General features: G+C 43.4%; 1 protein-coding gene across 1 annotated transcript; it reads right to left on the reverse strand.

Annotated features, from left to right (window-relative positions):
* Positions 1-5,050: 5,050 nt before the first annotated feature.
* LOC120715421 lies at positions 5,051-14,379 on the reverse strand. Its single transcript, XM_040002429.1, has 3 exons — positions 14,084-14,379; positions 13,148-13,474; positions 5,051-5,742 (listed from the first exon to the last, which is right to left on the reverse strand). Exons 1-3 carry the CDS (start codon positions 14,139-14,141, stop codon positions 5,417-5,419), a joined length of 711 nt encoding a protein of 236 aa, XP_039858363.1. The 5' UTR covers positions 14,142-14,379; the 3' UTR covers positions 5,051-5,416.
* Between the last annotated feature and the right edge of the window lie 853 nt (positions 14,380-15,232).

Here is a 15,232-nt window from a genome sequence, read left to right on the forward strand (position 1 = left end):
GAGCCGCCAAGAGAAAGCACATGAATTAAAAACGGTAAGGCTAACATATAATTTATTATATTTAAACAATTAAAAATATAAAATGAATTAAAACAACCCTGGCCAGGGGACAACACAATAAAAATCAATAAACCACAACATTAAAAGTCCAGTGGTGTCCGCCACGGTATAAAAGTCACTAAGAATTAAAAATCAGAAGGGAGACTCAGCGGCGTCCTCGCCTTCCTCTCCGCGTTCTGCGCCCCGGTGCGCTAAGGAAAGAAAGGCAGCGGCAGTCACTACTCTTTTAGGGAGCTACCATTCATTAAAGGGGACAAGTCAAAACACTTACCCCGGGTGGGCAGAGCTCTCAACTCTGCCTGCCGTTTCTTTGTAACCGCCAATCGGCACCGGCCCGTCCGCCGCCTCTAATTTCCCGCAGACGCGTAATCTGGCCTCCTGTTGCTGCAGCAGTCGAACCGCTCGCTCCGCGTCGCTGGCGCTGCGTCTTCCTCCCTCTTTAACGCCAAGCTCCACCAGTCTTATGTGTCACTGAGCACTCTCTGTAAATTACCACTCCCTCCTTTCCTCTCAGGTGTGTCAAATTAATAAAATGGGAAAAGGGTTTCTCCAGGACAGATGCAACCAAAACATGCAGTATCAAAAATAAATAAACACACTTCACATTTGAACACAGCAAGGCAAAACCACATCCGTCCTTCCCTGGATGACATATAAAAGCACAATCATAAATATCCATGTACAAATATGCTTAAAAAGGTATTCAGAGTTGAGGCTTACCAGTGGAGGGGCAGGGATGCCACGCACAAACTCAAAAAAAAAAAAAAAAAGAAAACACACCAAGACACAAGTGCAACACAAAATCACACACTCACACTAATCACACTAATAAACTAAACAAGGCAGGTGTGTACACTCAAAGGTTCCCACCACCAAGGCACCCTAGTCTCCTCCACATCGGCACTCCGCATCTGAATAAAAGAAACAAAGAAAATTTTAATATATTACAACAAAACTAATATGTAGCTCTGGGGATGACCCAACTGCAGGACCACACTGGTGATCTGCAGCTAGAAAAAGGTCCTCCCACCAGTGGCGTAACAAAAATCCAAACTACAAATCAAAACAACAGAAAAACAACATACAATCTGGATAAAACTTTAAAATCTGGAGCAACCGGAATCGCCGTATCGCTCAAACTTGCCGCCTGCCAGACTACAAGTTAATCATACGGTCAATCAATATGTACGCCAGCTGACTCCCATAACCGGCATGCATATGGCCGCTGTCCACGCCGACGTCCACTTTAAAAAGCTGGCAGCAGCAGGAAAAGAAACCTCGCAACGGGAACAGACGGTAAAAGCAAAGCAGCAGCACTTCAGTTAGCGTAGCATTGCGTAAAACTAAGGCCCACACTTCCTGCAAAGCATAATAGGTAATTACTATAAAAGAACAATAAAAGGCAAAAAAAAAAAAAAAAGCGATTTTTCCAGTCGGGGTACCAAAATCTATCTCTGCCCTGCCCATCGGCCTATTGTAGGAAGGAAAAATATATGTCAATGCTTTTGCATTCTTTCAGAAATGTAGCTGGGTAATTATGTCATTGGCATCGGTGAGCCACTGTCAATATGTGACATATTGAAATCGCGTTTGAATTTGCGCTTGTTTTTTTGCTTTCACTTTGCAATCGCACGAACTGTGTATAGAGAGCGACAGCACTGATCTGTGAGTGATGATAATTTGTGCACCAATTCCTCTGACATCGTCTTATTAATCGTTAGCTTACTATGCAAACATGACAAGTGAAATCTCCCGCAGCAAGCTTAAACATATGAGAGGTTGATCGTGCAGAGGATCGCTGAGCTTATGTGAGTGCGTGTGTAAAAAGCAGCAGGATATATATATTTCAGTTCTGCTGAGCCAAATAAGACAGGTCAGGGTGAAGAAGTGACAGCCAAAGAAAAGCTTACCACAAAACGGAGAAAAGCTTACCACAATATATATATATATATATATATATATATATATATATATGTCTATATATGTCTATACGTATATGTACCAGGCAGCAATGACATTGGAATGTCGTTCGGACTGGAGAAGTGTAGTCGGATGGTAACAAAGAGAGGGAAGGTAGTCAGAACTGAGGGGATTGAACTACCAGAAGGCAACATTGCAGACATAGAGGACAGTTACAAGTACCTGGGGATCCCGCAGGCAAATGGGAACCATGAAGAGGCCGCTAGAAAGGCTGCAACCACCAAGTACCTGCAGAGGGTCAGGCAAGTCCTGAGGAGTCAGCTGAATGGTAAGAACAAGATCCGGGCCATCAACACGTACGCCCTGCCTGTGATCAGGTACCCTGCTGGGGTAATAGGCTGGCCAAAGGAGGAGATAGAAGCCACTGACATAAACACAAGAAAGCTCCTTACCATGCATGGAGGGTTTCACCCCAAGTCCAGCACCCTGAGGCTGTACGCTAAGCGGAAGGAAGGGGGCCGGGGACTGGTGAGTGTCAGCACCACAGTCCAGGATGAGACAACGAACATCCAAGAATACATTGGGAAGATGGCCCCAACTGACCGAGTGCTCAGTGAATACCTCAGGCAGCAGAAACCCAAGAAAGAGGAGGGAGACGAGGAACCATCATGGAAGGACAGGTCCCTGCACGGTATGTACCACCGGCAGATAGAGGAGGTGGCTGATATCCAGAAATCCTACCAGTGGCTGGACAAAGCTGGACTGAAAGACAGCACAGAGGCACTAATCATGGCAGCACAAGAACAAGCTCTGAGTACAAGATCCATAGAGGCTGGGGTCTATCACACCAGGCAAGACCCCAGGTGCAGGCTGTGTAAAGATGCCCCAGAGACAATCCAGCACATAACAGCAGGGTGCAAGATGCTAGCAGGCAAGGCATACATGGAACGCCATAACCAAGTGGCCGGCATAGTGTACAGGAACATCTGTGCCGAGTATAACCTGGAAGCCCCGAGGTCAAAATGGGAGATGCCCCCAAGGGTGGTGGAAAATGACCGAGCTAAGATCCTGTGGGACTTCCAGATACAGACGGACAAAATGGTGGTGGCTAACCAACCGGACATAGTGGTGGTAGACAAACAGAAGAAGACGGCCGTAGTGATCGATGTAGCGGTTCCGAATGACAGCAATATCAGGAAGAAGGAACACGAGAAGCTGGAGAAATACCAAGGGCTCAGAGAAGAGCTCGAGAGGATGTGGAGGGTGAAGGTAACGGTGGTCCCCGTGGTAATCGGAGCACTAGGTGCGGTGACTCCCAAGCTAGGCGAGTGGCTCCAGCAGATCCCGGGAATAACATCAGAGATCTCTGTCCAGAAGAGCGCAGTCCTGGGAACAGCTAAGATACTGCGCAGGACCCTCAAGCTCCCAGGCCTCTGGTAGAGGACCCGAGCTTGAAGGATAAACCGCCCGCAGGGGCGTGCTGGGTGTTTTTTTTTTTTTCATATATATATATATATATATATATATATATATATATATATATGTGTCACTCATTAATAAATAGCTGGAGAAGAAACATGTGTAGTTGTAGCAGTAACCAGTGTGTTAAGTGGATGCGTTGTACAAAAAGATTTCCTGTGTCGTTCATTGGTGCATTATGGGTAATCTCAGTCTCTCACTGAACGTGTTCCTGTGACTGACCAGCATGTCATGGAGTGGGTGGGAGGTGTTATCCAACATTGTGTTTATTTTGGACAACATCCGCCTCTCCGACACCACCTTGAAGGACTCCATCCCCACAACATTACTGGCCTTACGGATCAGTTTATAGAGTCTGTTGGCATCTGCGACCCTCAAGAATTATGGAGGGAGCAATTAATCGGAAGGACTGTAGATTTTGACCAGTTAATTGAGTAATCTGATATTCTTCCAAAAGAGTTTATCAATGCAATTACTCCAGAGATATTGGTTTGTGGGTTTTGGAGAAAAGGTAACACATCATCTGCATAAAGGCTGATTGCATGTTCCATGCTCTTGCATTTTATGCCCTTAATTACTGTAAATGGTCTGTATTTGTATAGCGCTTTACTTGTTCCTAAGGACCCCAAAGCGCTTTACACTATACACAATCATCCACCCATTCACACACTGGTGATGGCAGCTACAGCGTAGCCACAGCCGCCCTGGGGCGCACTGACAGAGGCGAGGCTGCCGGACACGGGCGCCACCGGGCCCTCTGATCACCACCAGTAGGCAACGGGTGAAGTGTCTTGCCCAAGGACTTCACCCGTCCTTGGGCAAGACCAAGGACACAATGACCGAGACTGTCGGAGCCGGGGCTCGAACCGGCAACCTTCCGATTACAAGACGAACGCCCAACTCTTGAGCCACGATCGCCCCATTTACCATTTACCATAATTACTGAATTCTGTCTAATTGCTGCTGCTAGTGGTTCAATAAAAATTGCAAACAGTGAAGGGGAGAGTGGGCATCCCTGCCTGGTGCCCCTCAAGAGACAGAAGCTGGAGGATGTCTGGTCATTTGTTTTGACACAAGCTGTTGGGGAATTATATAATATTTTTAACCAGTTAATGAAAGAGGATCCAAAACCAAATTTGTGTAAAGTTGCAAACAGAAATTTCCATTTAACTCTGTCAAATACTTTTTCTGCATCTAAAGAAAATATTGTAGTTTCAATGTTTTTACTGTATGAGTAGTCTATCAAATTAAGTAATCTATGTGTATTTGTTGATGAGTGCTTACCTTTTATGAAACCAGTTTGGTCAGGATGAATTAAGAGGGGGGTTATTTTCTCTAGTCTCTTTGAGAGAGCTTTGCAGATTATTTTAAGGTCTACATTTATAAGGGATATTGGACGATAGCTTGAGGGATATACAGGGTCTTTGCCTGGTTTTAGCAGGAGATTAATGTTTGCAGAATTCATATTTGATGGAAGTCGGCCCTTTTCTTTGATTTCTAACAACGTTCTGTAGAAAACTGGTGCTAGAATCGACCAGAATTCTTTGTAGAATTCTGCAGGAAAGCCGTCTGGACCTGGAGCCTTATTATTGTGCATACTTATCAGGGCTTCCTGGAGTTCACCTGGTGTCAGTGGTGACTCCAGTGCCATTGCTTGAGTGTCTAATAATTTTGGAAGAGTTATGTTGTCTAAAAACTGATTAATTTCCTTTTTAGATGGGTTTATTTGTGGTGAATACAACATTTTATAGAAATCCTTGAAAATGCTGTTTATTTTTTTGTGGTCATATATTGTGTTCCCAGATAAATCTTGAACAGCACATATAGTTGTTTTTTCTTAGTTAGTGGAGTGGATACGGAAAGGGTGTAGCGGATTCTTATCTGGTGTGAAGTTAATACAGACATGGAGTGATGCCGGGGTCGCGGTAAAGCTGTCCAAGCATCCACGTAGACCCGGTCAACGGCGATGACAGCGCAGGAGCCCTTCTGGATGAAGCTGCGTCGGATTGGGAAGAGGACCCTGCGTCGTTCCAGGATCTCTTTTGGGAACTGGTTGTTTACGCTGAAGTCCGTTCCTTTCCCTGCCGCGACTTTTCACCTGTTCCTTTTGTTTGAAGTGGCCGAATTTGGCCACAATAGAACGTGGTCTCCTGGCTGCTGTGCGTATGGGGCCGATGCGATGCACTCTATCAAAGGCGATGTTCTTCACCGTGTCCTCCGGCAGCTTCAGGTGGGTTTTGATGAAGCTTTTCACCCTAGTCTCCACGTCTTCTCCAGCAGCTTCTGGAATACCAGAAAATACAAGATTATCACGCATGCCACGATCTTGTAGATCAATGACTGTGTCTTTTATTTATTTTTTTTTATTTTCTCTATTTAGCTGGGTAACATTTTCAATGAGACATTTCACCGACTCTCTTAGCATGGCATTTCCAGCAGCCAGTGTTTCCACCTGCTGCTGGCTGAACTCCAGGGATTCTCGCAAGGACTTAAATTCCCGGTGTAGAATCTCCACCAAGGACAGCCTTGCATCGAAACTGGACAATCATTTGTCGATTGACTCTAGGATGTCTGCAATATCTTTGCCAGCTGGCGATGTTGTGCCAGGGGAATCTGCCGGGCAACATATTTTCGATGACGGCGTCTCAGATTTGGCCGGGGAAGATGCACTCTGAGCCTTCTTCATTACGAGATCCTGGAAGCACTGATTGATGTAATCTTGGAGAGCCTCTAAACTTTCCCCGTTGTTCTCCAGGGTGTTGGAGAGGATTTAGACAAATGTTGTTAGTTATAAGACAATTGATAAGTGTATTTGCTAAAATTGAAGCTTAAAGGAATTTGTTCAATTCTAAGCTACCATTCGCTTTAATTTTCCGCCAAAATCTTCGGCATCTGATGTCAGTTACAACATGAGTCACTTACCTGGTGCTAGTACCTTAGGTTAGGTACTAGCACCAGTACCCATTTCTCGATATATACAGCGTCATAAAGTCTGAAACTGGCAACAAAGCACTGTTGTTAAGACAATGTGACAATGTACATAAAAGGCATTGCAGCACAGACCTGGGGACATGTTTTGGGAAGCCACAAATTCAGCTCAATTAACCCAAGAGATTCTGCTTGTAAAACACTCAATTTGCCATTTCAGGTCAACTGTCTAAAAACAAAGTCTTGCTATAAGGCTTATCCATGTTGTTAGGATAAAACAAAAAGATTCATTCAAACAGCACAGTGTGTCAGGCATTGACAGTACAGATTGAAAGAATACTATTCTGCACATGAACTGGTGATAAATTAAGGCCTTATGTCAGGGGTGTCCAAACTTTTTTCACTGAGGGCCACATACATAAAAATATAGGAGGGGCTGGGCCACTTACTAGAAATTAGATATATAACCTTAACTTTAGTGTATTAAAGTTAGAAAAATCACTTAAAAGTGGTCAAATATGTTATATTGTTGAATATAATTAAAGACAAAACTGCCTTCATCACAGCTTTCCATAAATGGATCTTTATTGATTTATTCAGAAAAACCTTTGGTAGCTCATTCTCAGAACAGCAGCCTCAGATTTCTTCTTAGACAGAAGATTTACAGCACGGAGAAAAAAACAATAAGGGGGAAAATGGGACAGGTACATTTCAAGTTTGTTATTTAAGTTATTAGGCTTAGCAGCACACCTATTAACGTTCGTTTGAAACCGTTATCAACATTAACAGACTGAACTGGACTTAATAACAGGAGTGCATAATTTTAGTAAATTATTCTGGTGAGTATCAGCTGCGCTGGGTATGTAAATCGGGCCATCCAGCCGCGGTGCTGATCGCCACTCGTGCCAAAAATCCGGACAAATGTCACTTGATCAAGGAGTAGATCTGCATCAGATGAGATCAGCTCACTTTGCGTGTGCATGCGCTGTGCACAGCGGTGTGTACTCTGTGTGTTAACAAGAAAAACGCATATAAGAAGGTGGTGCGCAAAAGCAGGGTAGTGACAGAATTGATGCGCATTATTGATATTTGAAGCATGTGTACCTGCACATTAACACACGGGTACTGTGGAATATATTTTTACTCACCTAAAGTGCTCGTGCTCTCGTCCACTCCCTGCAAAAATTAGCAGCTGTGTGGTGTCTGTGGCATCGGTGCTCTCATCGCATGCGATGGAGTAAAAATCAAAAGCACAGCTTTATCAGACAGTTGCAGTTTAATGTTGGCTGACAAGTCTTCAATTCGTCACACAACTGAATTTCTGGACATGCTGACGTTGTTGAAGTCCTGCACTTTTTCCAGGCACATTATTTCGGTGACTTTAACGAGGCCGTGTTTTATGAGTTCTCCATCTGAAAAAGGCTTGCCATGTCTTGCGATGAGTTGGGCGACCTCATAGCGGGGTTAGCTGGCTATTGGAGCCTTTTCCTGGACAATTTGAGCACGAAAAAAATACTGTTGCTGACCCTGCAGGAGAGCTACCCCTTGCTTTAATTTCTGCTCTCGCTCAGCACCAGTGTAGGATGCATAAGCCTGCATGATGTTTGGTTTCATAATGACATCGTACATTATACTCTTTCATAACTGCCATAGTTTCAGTGCAGATCAAACAGACACACTTCCCCTTGAACTCTTTGAAGAAATATTCACTCTCCCACCATGTCTGAAATTTTCTGCACTCACTTTCTACCTTTCGCTTCTTTGGTTCTGCCATGTTTAGTAACTTGAGGTAAATTTCTTCTGTGATTGTCCTTTTTGGTGGAGCAACTGCCTTGATCGACAGCAGCTCCCCCTGGTGTTAAAACTAAGAAGTGCCATACACTCAAGCAAAAGTTGAAGTGCGGCACATATTCTATTCTATTCATGAAATTACTTGTGGGCCAATTAAAAATGGATCAAATCCGGCCAAACTCCGGACCACGGGCCGCAGTTGGCCCGCGGTCCGGAGTTTGGACACCCCTGCCTTATGGTATAGAAAGCAGTGCAGCAGAGGTGTTATAGAACTCTGTTTCTGGTGTAGAGAGGTCTCACAGCCTGAATGGGAGATACTGTTATTCTTTGTGTTGGACTGCCATCTTGTGTTGCATTTAAGAATTGTTTTTAACCTCCTAGAACCCAAACTCTTCCACGGCATGCATTCTTAATTTCTCTTTGTTATTTGGGCTAATTGGGACCTGATGAATGTAAAACAAAGAATTACCAGATTTCTTTTACCTAATTTTTGTTTCTAATAAAAATGAGAGCCACATATGAGGACATTTGTTTAGAATTTCAATACAACAGTAGCAGTATAATGTCCTCGTAAGTGGATATCAGGCCCTTGTAGAACAAAATTAAGTATTTTTGTCTAAATAACCCAAAATGTGATGTCCACATATGTGGACGCCATGGTCCTAGGAGGTTAATCCTTAAATGCACCATGCATTTATTTCATTATTGCATTTATACTCCATAAAAAGAATTTCATGGGGGCATTTGAAACAAGTAATGTTGACTGTATTTTATTTTGCACTGATTCTTTTTCAGAAACCACATCATGTCTACTCCTCATGCACCATCACATAGTACATAAAACAAACTTTCTCTTGCACATAAATCTCTGGATGCTAGCTGTACCTTTTGACTGAGGATAATTGCAGTAACACAATCCAGCATTAACTATTTGTAAATATTTATTAACAACATGAAGTTGAAGATAAGACAGGGTGTAGATAAAGAGCTTTACATTATTCATTCCTTGCATCATGAGTTGAATAAAAGAAGCGTCACAGTTCAGGATCATAGAGAGAGAAATATCTACAGATCAGATACACTACTGGTCAAAAGTTTTAGAACACCCCATTCTTTCCAGTTATTTATTGTAATTTAAGTCATGTAATAAGTCCAACGAATAGCTTGAAATGGTACAAAACTAAGTGGTAAACTGCCAGAGGTTCAAAAAAAGGTAAGGTTACCCAAAACTAAAAAATAATGTATATTTCAGAATTATACAAAAAGGTTTTTATAAAGGGCACAAAATGTGTTAGCAATTTAAAGCTGCTATGGAGCAATGGAGGCTGATCAAGCCTTGAAAGCTGGTGCTACTAATTCCTATACGTGTTCCAACTTTTCTAGATAACTTACCCCCTCTGTCTGCATGAAAGGGAAGACTTTGAGCTGCAGGTTTGAGAGGACGAGTTGCAGCAAGAAAGCCATTGCTAAGACATCAGGATAAGACAAAGAGGCTTGACTGGGCCATGAAACACTGCCAGTGGACTGCTGAAGCCTGGAAAATGAACTGATGAATCAAAATTGGAAATCTTCAGTTCATCACGCAGGATCTTTGTACGCCTTCAAGTAGGTAAAGGATGGTTCCACAGTGTGTGGCATCAATTGTCAAACATGGAGGAAGTGTGATGGTCTGGAGCTGTTTTGCTGGCTCCAGCATCGGTGACTTGTACAGAGTGAGAGGCACCCTGAACCAAAATGGCTACTACAGCATTCTGCAGCATCATCAGTCTCTGGTATGTGCAGAGCTGGTCAGGGGTTCATCCTAAAGCAAGATCGTGACTCAAAACATAAGTCCAAGCTATGCCAGAACTACCTCAGGAAAAAAGAACAAGATGACCCACATAGGCACGGATCTGGCCCACACAATGTGCTTACACATGGCCCACATACCGCAAAGAATGACGGCCCTTTAGTGGCCCAGATCTGGTTTGCCAGATGTGGCTCACACATGGGCCAGCACAAGGCCAGTTGCAGACACACTGGTGGTCCTTTGCTGGCTCATGTGTGAATTACCTCTGACAAACCTGGTCTGGGTCACCAAAGGGCTACAGCCACCCACTGGCAAGGATGAGTAAACTTTCACTAGGTTTTGGACGAAGTTTACATTCACAACCCTGTCAAACCTGCATTTGAAACTTTGGCTACCATAGCAGTATAGTATTGCAACATGGCATTTGGTTCTTCTAACTAAAATAGGACAATAGGAACATAAATAGCGCCTCATTGCCAGACCTGGCCTGCATCCGGTTGACATACACTCTGCCATGACACCAGTCAGTCAGAAGTACCAGCTTGATGCCGGATCCCGGCCAAGACTGTGTTCTATGAGCCTGGGCCACATAAACCAAACCATAATTGGGCCAGATGTGGCAGGCCATCACATAGACAGTGCCATCTATGCCAGGCCTGGATATCTGGATGACATACGTCATTATCATGCCAGAAGTCAGCCAGCAGTGCCGGCTTGATATCAGATCCGGGCCAGACCTGGTTGCTATGTGGGTGCTGTTAGAGAGGCATCTACCCACCCTCACCACCTGAGTTCTGCCAGTGAGGAAGTCCATCACCCATGCACAGAGATGGCTGTTGAGTCCTAGATCCCTCAGCTTTGTGAACAGTCTGCTGGGCACTATTGTGTTAAATGCTGAACTATAATCAACAAACAGCATTCTCACATAGTTACCCTGTTTCTTGTCCACGTGGCTGGGGGTGGTGTGCAGGACGTGGCGATGGTGTCCTCGATAGATCTGTTGGGTCGGCAGGTGAACTGGAGCGGATTTGTGGTGTCTGGGATGTAGGAGGAGATGATGTTCTTCAGCAGCCTCTCGAACACCTTCATTACTACCAAAGCCAGTGCAACTGGCCGGTAATTGTTCAGGGATGAGGGTTTGCTGTTCTTGGGCACAGGGTGCTGTAACGTCGGGTTGCGTTTAGTGGTTGAGAGGAGGCGGCAAAACACTTAGCAGGGTAGCCAAAAGAATACACACTCACACTGGCATTGGGAATTCCACAGCGTGTTCTTTAATATACCTTCTCTTCATCAACCATATAAGCCCGGTTGAACGGCTGCAGCTTAACAAACATAGCGCAGAGTGTTCGTACAACCCATAACGTTGCAAACAAAGGTGTCTGGAGAGGTAAAACATAAAATCCGTCCCTCCTCATGCACTAGCGTGAAAGCACATGTCCACACAATCACAGAGAGAGTCAGTGGCGCATACGGATGACAACATTAACCCTCAACTTGGGTTGTCTTTAAGACAACCCAAGTTGACCCAAACACTATTGTGACTGTTACAGTGCATTCTGCCTTTTCTGTAGCTACAGCTGTTTGTGTACACTGAACAAAAAGCTTTGTTGCTGTATTGTCCCGGTCTGCAGACCGTGTGGAGAGTTTGTTGAGGACCCAGGAGCAGACACCGACGAGAAGCCACAATTAAACTTGAACAAAAACAAGCCTTTATTTTGGAGCTGAAAACTCACGAACTTAAAACACAGCAAGATGAGGGAAACCCTAGACTTAAACTGGGAAACTATGACTGACACCTTACTTATGACTCTCGCTATGATTCGACAAGATAACAACTATGAAACCTATGATGTGAAGTGGGGTAGATAGAACAGACGACACAACAATGAACAAGGGAAACGGGGGACTTAAATACACATATGAGGTGATATGGGGAAGTGGAGACACATGAGGACACAGCTGACACACATGAACCTAATGAGGGGACAGGGGATGTGAAACTAAATACAATGAACAAAGAACACCTCTCAAAATAAAACAGGAAACATGATGAGACAGACATGACAACACGAGCTTGACAACATGAACCACACAGACATAAAACATAACAGGTAAGACACACTATGCAGCACGGAAGGCTTAACACAAGAATTATAACACGGAAACCTAGGAGCTAAGGAAGACTAAAAGAACTAAAACATAAACAATGAATATCAAAAATGCAAGGAAACTCAAAACGGTCACACCACCCAGTCTCACACCCATGAGACTGGGTGGACACTTAACAGCCGGATGAAACAAACTGAATCCAGATGAAAATAATGCTCCTGTACTTCTTGTTATCTCAGAGAGAAACTCTAGTTCAATCTCACCTGCAAAGACGAACAGTTGAGCAGGAATTTCAATGCTCTCCAGATTGATGATTTAACGCTCAGATTGTTATAAATGGGTGACTCTGTTTCTAGTTTCACTGACTAACAGACAGCCTGAGTCTAAACCTGAGTGTAAATGTGATGAGATGAAGTGTGAGGTTGTGAGAAAGTCTCTGACTGCATTCATAGACGTGTCCTTTCAGCTGCTCGCTCTGATCCAACCTTTGGTCTCTAAGAAGAGGCTTCAGGGAGACGTTTGCTACGTTGGACTGTAGGACCATCAGAAATGTGTGCAGTAACAAAACAGGCAGCACTGAAAGCAGCTCTAAGTGTTTGTGTTGTTCAATGATTTGTGCACAACAACAACAATGGGACCTCTCTCATCCATCAGTCATCATGTGGACATTTTTCTGACACACTTTGAAGCTGATGGACGTTTTGTGTCTGCACTAAGTACGTTTCCAGCAGCTATGGCAGCGGCAGGATTCACTTTCACAGACTCACAACCACCAGCTTCACCCCTCCCCTCCCCCTCCAGCTGTAGGCTTTAACATTGAGTTTCCCCACACATGTTTACAGACGAGTTAGAGAGCAAGAGAAGAAGAGACGGATTCATAAATGTCTTTGTTTCTGCTCTAACCAAACAATGCTGCTCTACAACTCTAGACTACCAGCCACAAAGACAACAGCTGGAGAAACATCTGTCTACCTCTGACATCCACCAGCTCATCCATACAACAAACAAACATCAACAACCAGGAAGCAGCTTCACCTCTGATCACACACACACTCAACTCTACTAACTCACCTGGAGGAACAACAACCAGTTTGATGTTGCTGTTGTTCCACAAGCGTTTTTCTTCCATGTAGACAGCACAAACATATGTTCCAGCATCATTAATCGTCACATTCTTCAGAATCAAAGACACATCTCCATCCTTCATCTGTATGTCCTGCAGAACCACCCGGTTCTTAAAAGATGGATGCTGTTTGCCTGAATCAGGTTTATCCTGGTACAAAAAGACATATTTATCTCCCAGGTCATCTCTTCTCCACTTTACAATTGTGTCATTGTTTGGAGCTCGACATGGCAGAGTGACGTCATCTCCAGACTCAGCTGTGATGATTGTCTGCTCTGAAAGAGGAAACAACACAGAGCAGAGAGGTTAAAGGTCAAAGTACAATTATGACCAGAATGATTGACTTTAAATATTTTGTTTATTTCTTTTGACATTTGAGTTTTTAGTCATGTTGGATTTAATGAACCTCTGAACATCCAGCAGGTCACCAGTGACCCACTGAGGGGGAATTTTAGCCTCATGCTAAACATGCAAAGTGTCAGAAACTACAAGATGTTAGCTTCCACAGAACAACAACATGTGCTGATAATAAGTGAACATAATGTGTGAGAGAAAGCAGCCTCTCATTATAAGACACTGTGAGTCTCTGCATGCTGCCTTTATGGAGCTACAGCTGTTTGTATACACTGAACAAGAAGCTTTGTAGCTGCATACTGACTCCTGACACTACAACACATCACACTGACACACACAGATGTTAAGTGTCCACCCAGCCTCGTGTCTCCTCCACACATAGAGACAAACCAAATTAAATAAACTCAGTTTAATTTAACTCATTCACTGCCATTGACGTCTATAGCCGTCAATGGCAGTGAATGAGTCAATGGGTTTAACTCATTCACTGCCAATGGCTGGCAGTGAATGAGTTAACAGTTAAATCTCACCTGCAGAGATAAACACGACAAACAGCAAAGTCAAGCAGAGCGAAGTTCCAGCAGACATGTCCGTTTCACCTTTAGAGGCGATCCAACACTTACATGGTTATAAATGTCTGAGTCTGTTATTTTCAGTGAATAACAGAACCCGACATTCATTCTCGACCGCATGAGATTAAATTAAAGGTTTAAATAGGTTACAGGTGAAAATCACGATGAGAACACGTCTCTTAGCCGCTCACTCAAACTTCAAACCGCAGATGAGTCTGTTAAGGAAGTCACGGTATAGTGACGTGTGGTAGGCTGGACTGTATGACGATAAGAAATGCGTTTGTTATCATAAGAGTTTAATATAAAGCAGTTTAACAGGTTCAGTTCTTTAATGTTCATCATAAATCAGAAATAACATTAGTACCAAATCGGTGCAGACCGCAGCTGCTAGACTGGAGGAGTGCATTCCAGGTTCCTTCTGACCGCACAGCTGTGTGACAGGTTAACTGCTTTTTATTTTAACTAATGAGACACACTCCAAAAACCCCACCCATGCTGGCAGTGTGTTAATTTGCTCCGTAGTCTATTAGCTGGCACACCGCTAAAAGAACATCTGATAAAGTCCCAAACTAAACTTAAAAGCAACATTTAGTCCATTACATATTTGTAGTCCATGTTGCACTCTTGTGTTCATTTTAAAAAAGAAAACTGCAACAGCACACGCCGTCTCATGATAAAAATAAAAATAAAATAGAAAGAAAAAAAAACAAGCAACGAAAATTATTCTGGAGAGGAAGTTTTGTTTGAGGTTGTTTCGTGTTTTCGCAAAACAAAATCAGCTCCTAACACTTTCCTGTTTCACCCTAACCAGTTAATCTGAAAAACCGGCTCTACTCCTGTATAACTCTCTGTCTCTCTGTGTGTGTTTACCCAAGACAATAATTATTAATAAACTTTATAGCAAGCTACTAGAGAGCTCCTTCAGACCAACCCATATATGTGGTGCTGATTACTTAAATATAACAATCATTCGATAGACTGAAACATTAAATGCTGCCTCCTCCATAGTACAATATATATTTTTAATACAGTGACATTTTAAGTGATTTGGCTGATGATGAGATACGGTATGTTTGTGTTGTTCTGTGGAGATCATTCAAGAACGGA

The sequence above is a fragment of the Simochromis diagramma genome, unplaced genomic scaffold (genome assembly GCF_900408965.1).
Source record: "Simochromis diagramma unplaced genomic scaffold, fSimDia1.1 OVJJ01000440.1, whole genome shotgun sequence".
Lineage (NCBI taxonomy): Eukaryota > Metazoa > Chordata > Actinopteri > Cichliformes > Cichlidae > Simochromis > Simochromis diagramma.

Coding starts and splice junctions, on each gene's coding strand:
- LOC120715421 (XM_040002429.1), bottom strand. CDS start 14,141: ATGTCTGCTGGAACTTCGCTCTGCTTGACTTTGCTGTTTGTCGTGTTT. Junction 13,475..14,083: donor TGTCGTGTTTATCTCTGCAG/GTGAGATTTAAC, acceptor TTCCTCTTTCAG/AGCAGACAATCATCACAGCT. Junction 5,743..13,147: donor ACTGGTTGTTGTTCCTCCAG/GTGAGTTAGTAG, acceptor CTGGTATTCCAG/AAGCTGCTGGAGAAGACGTG.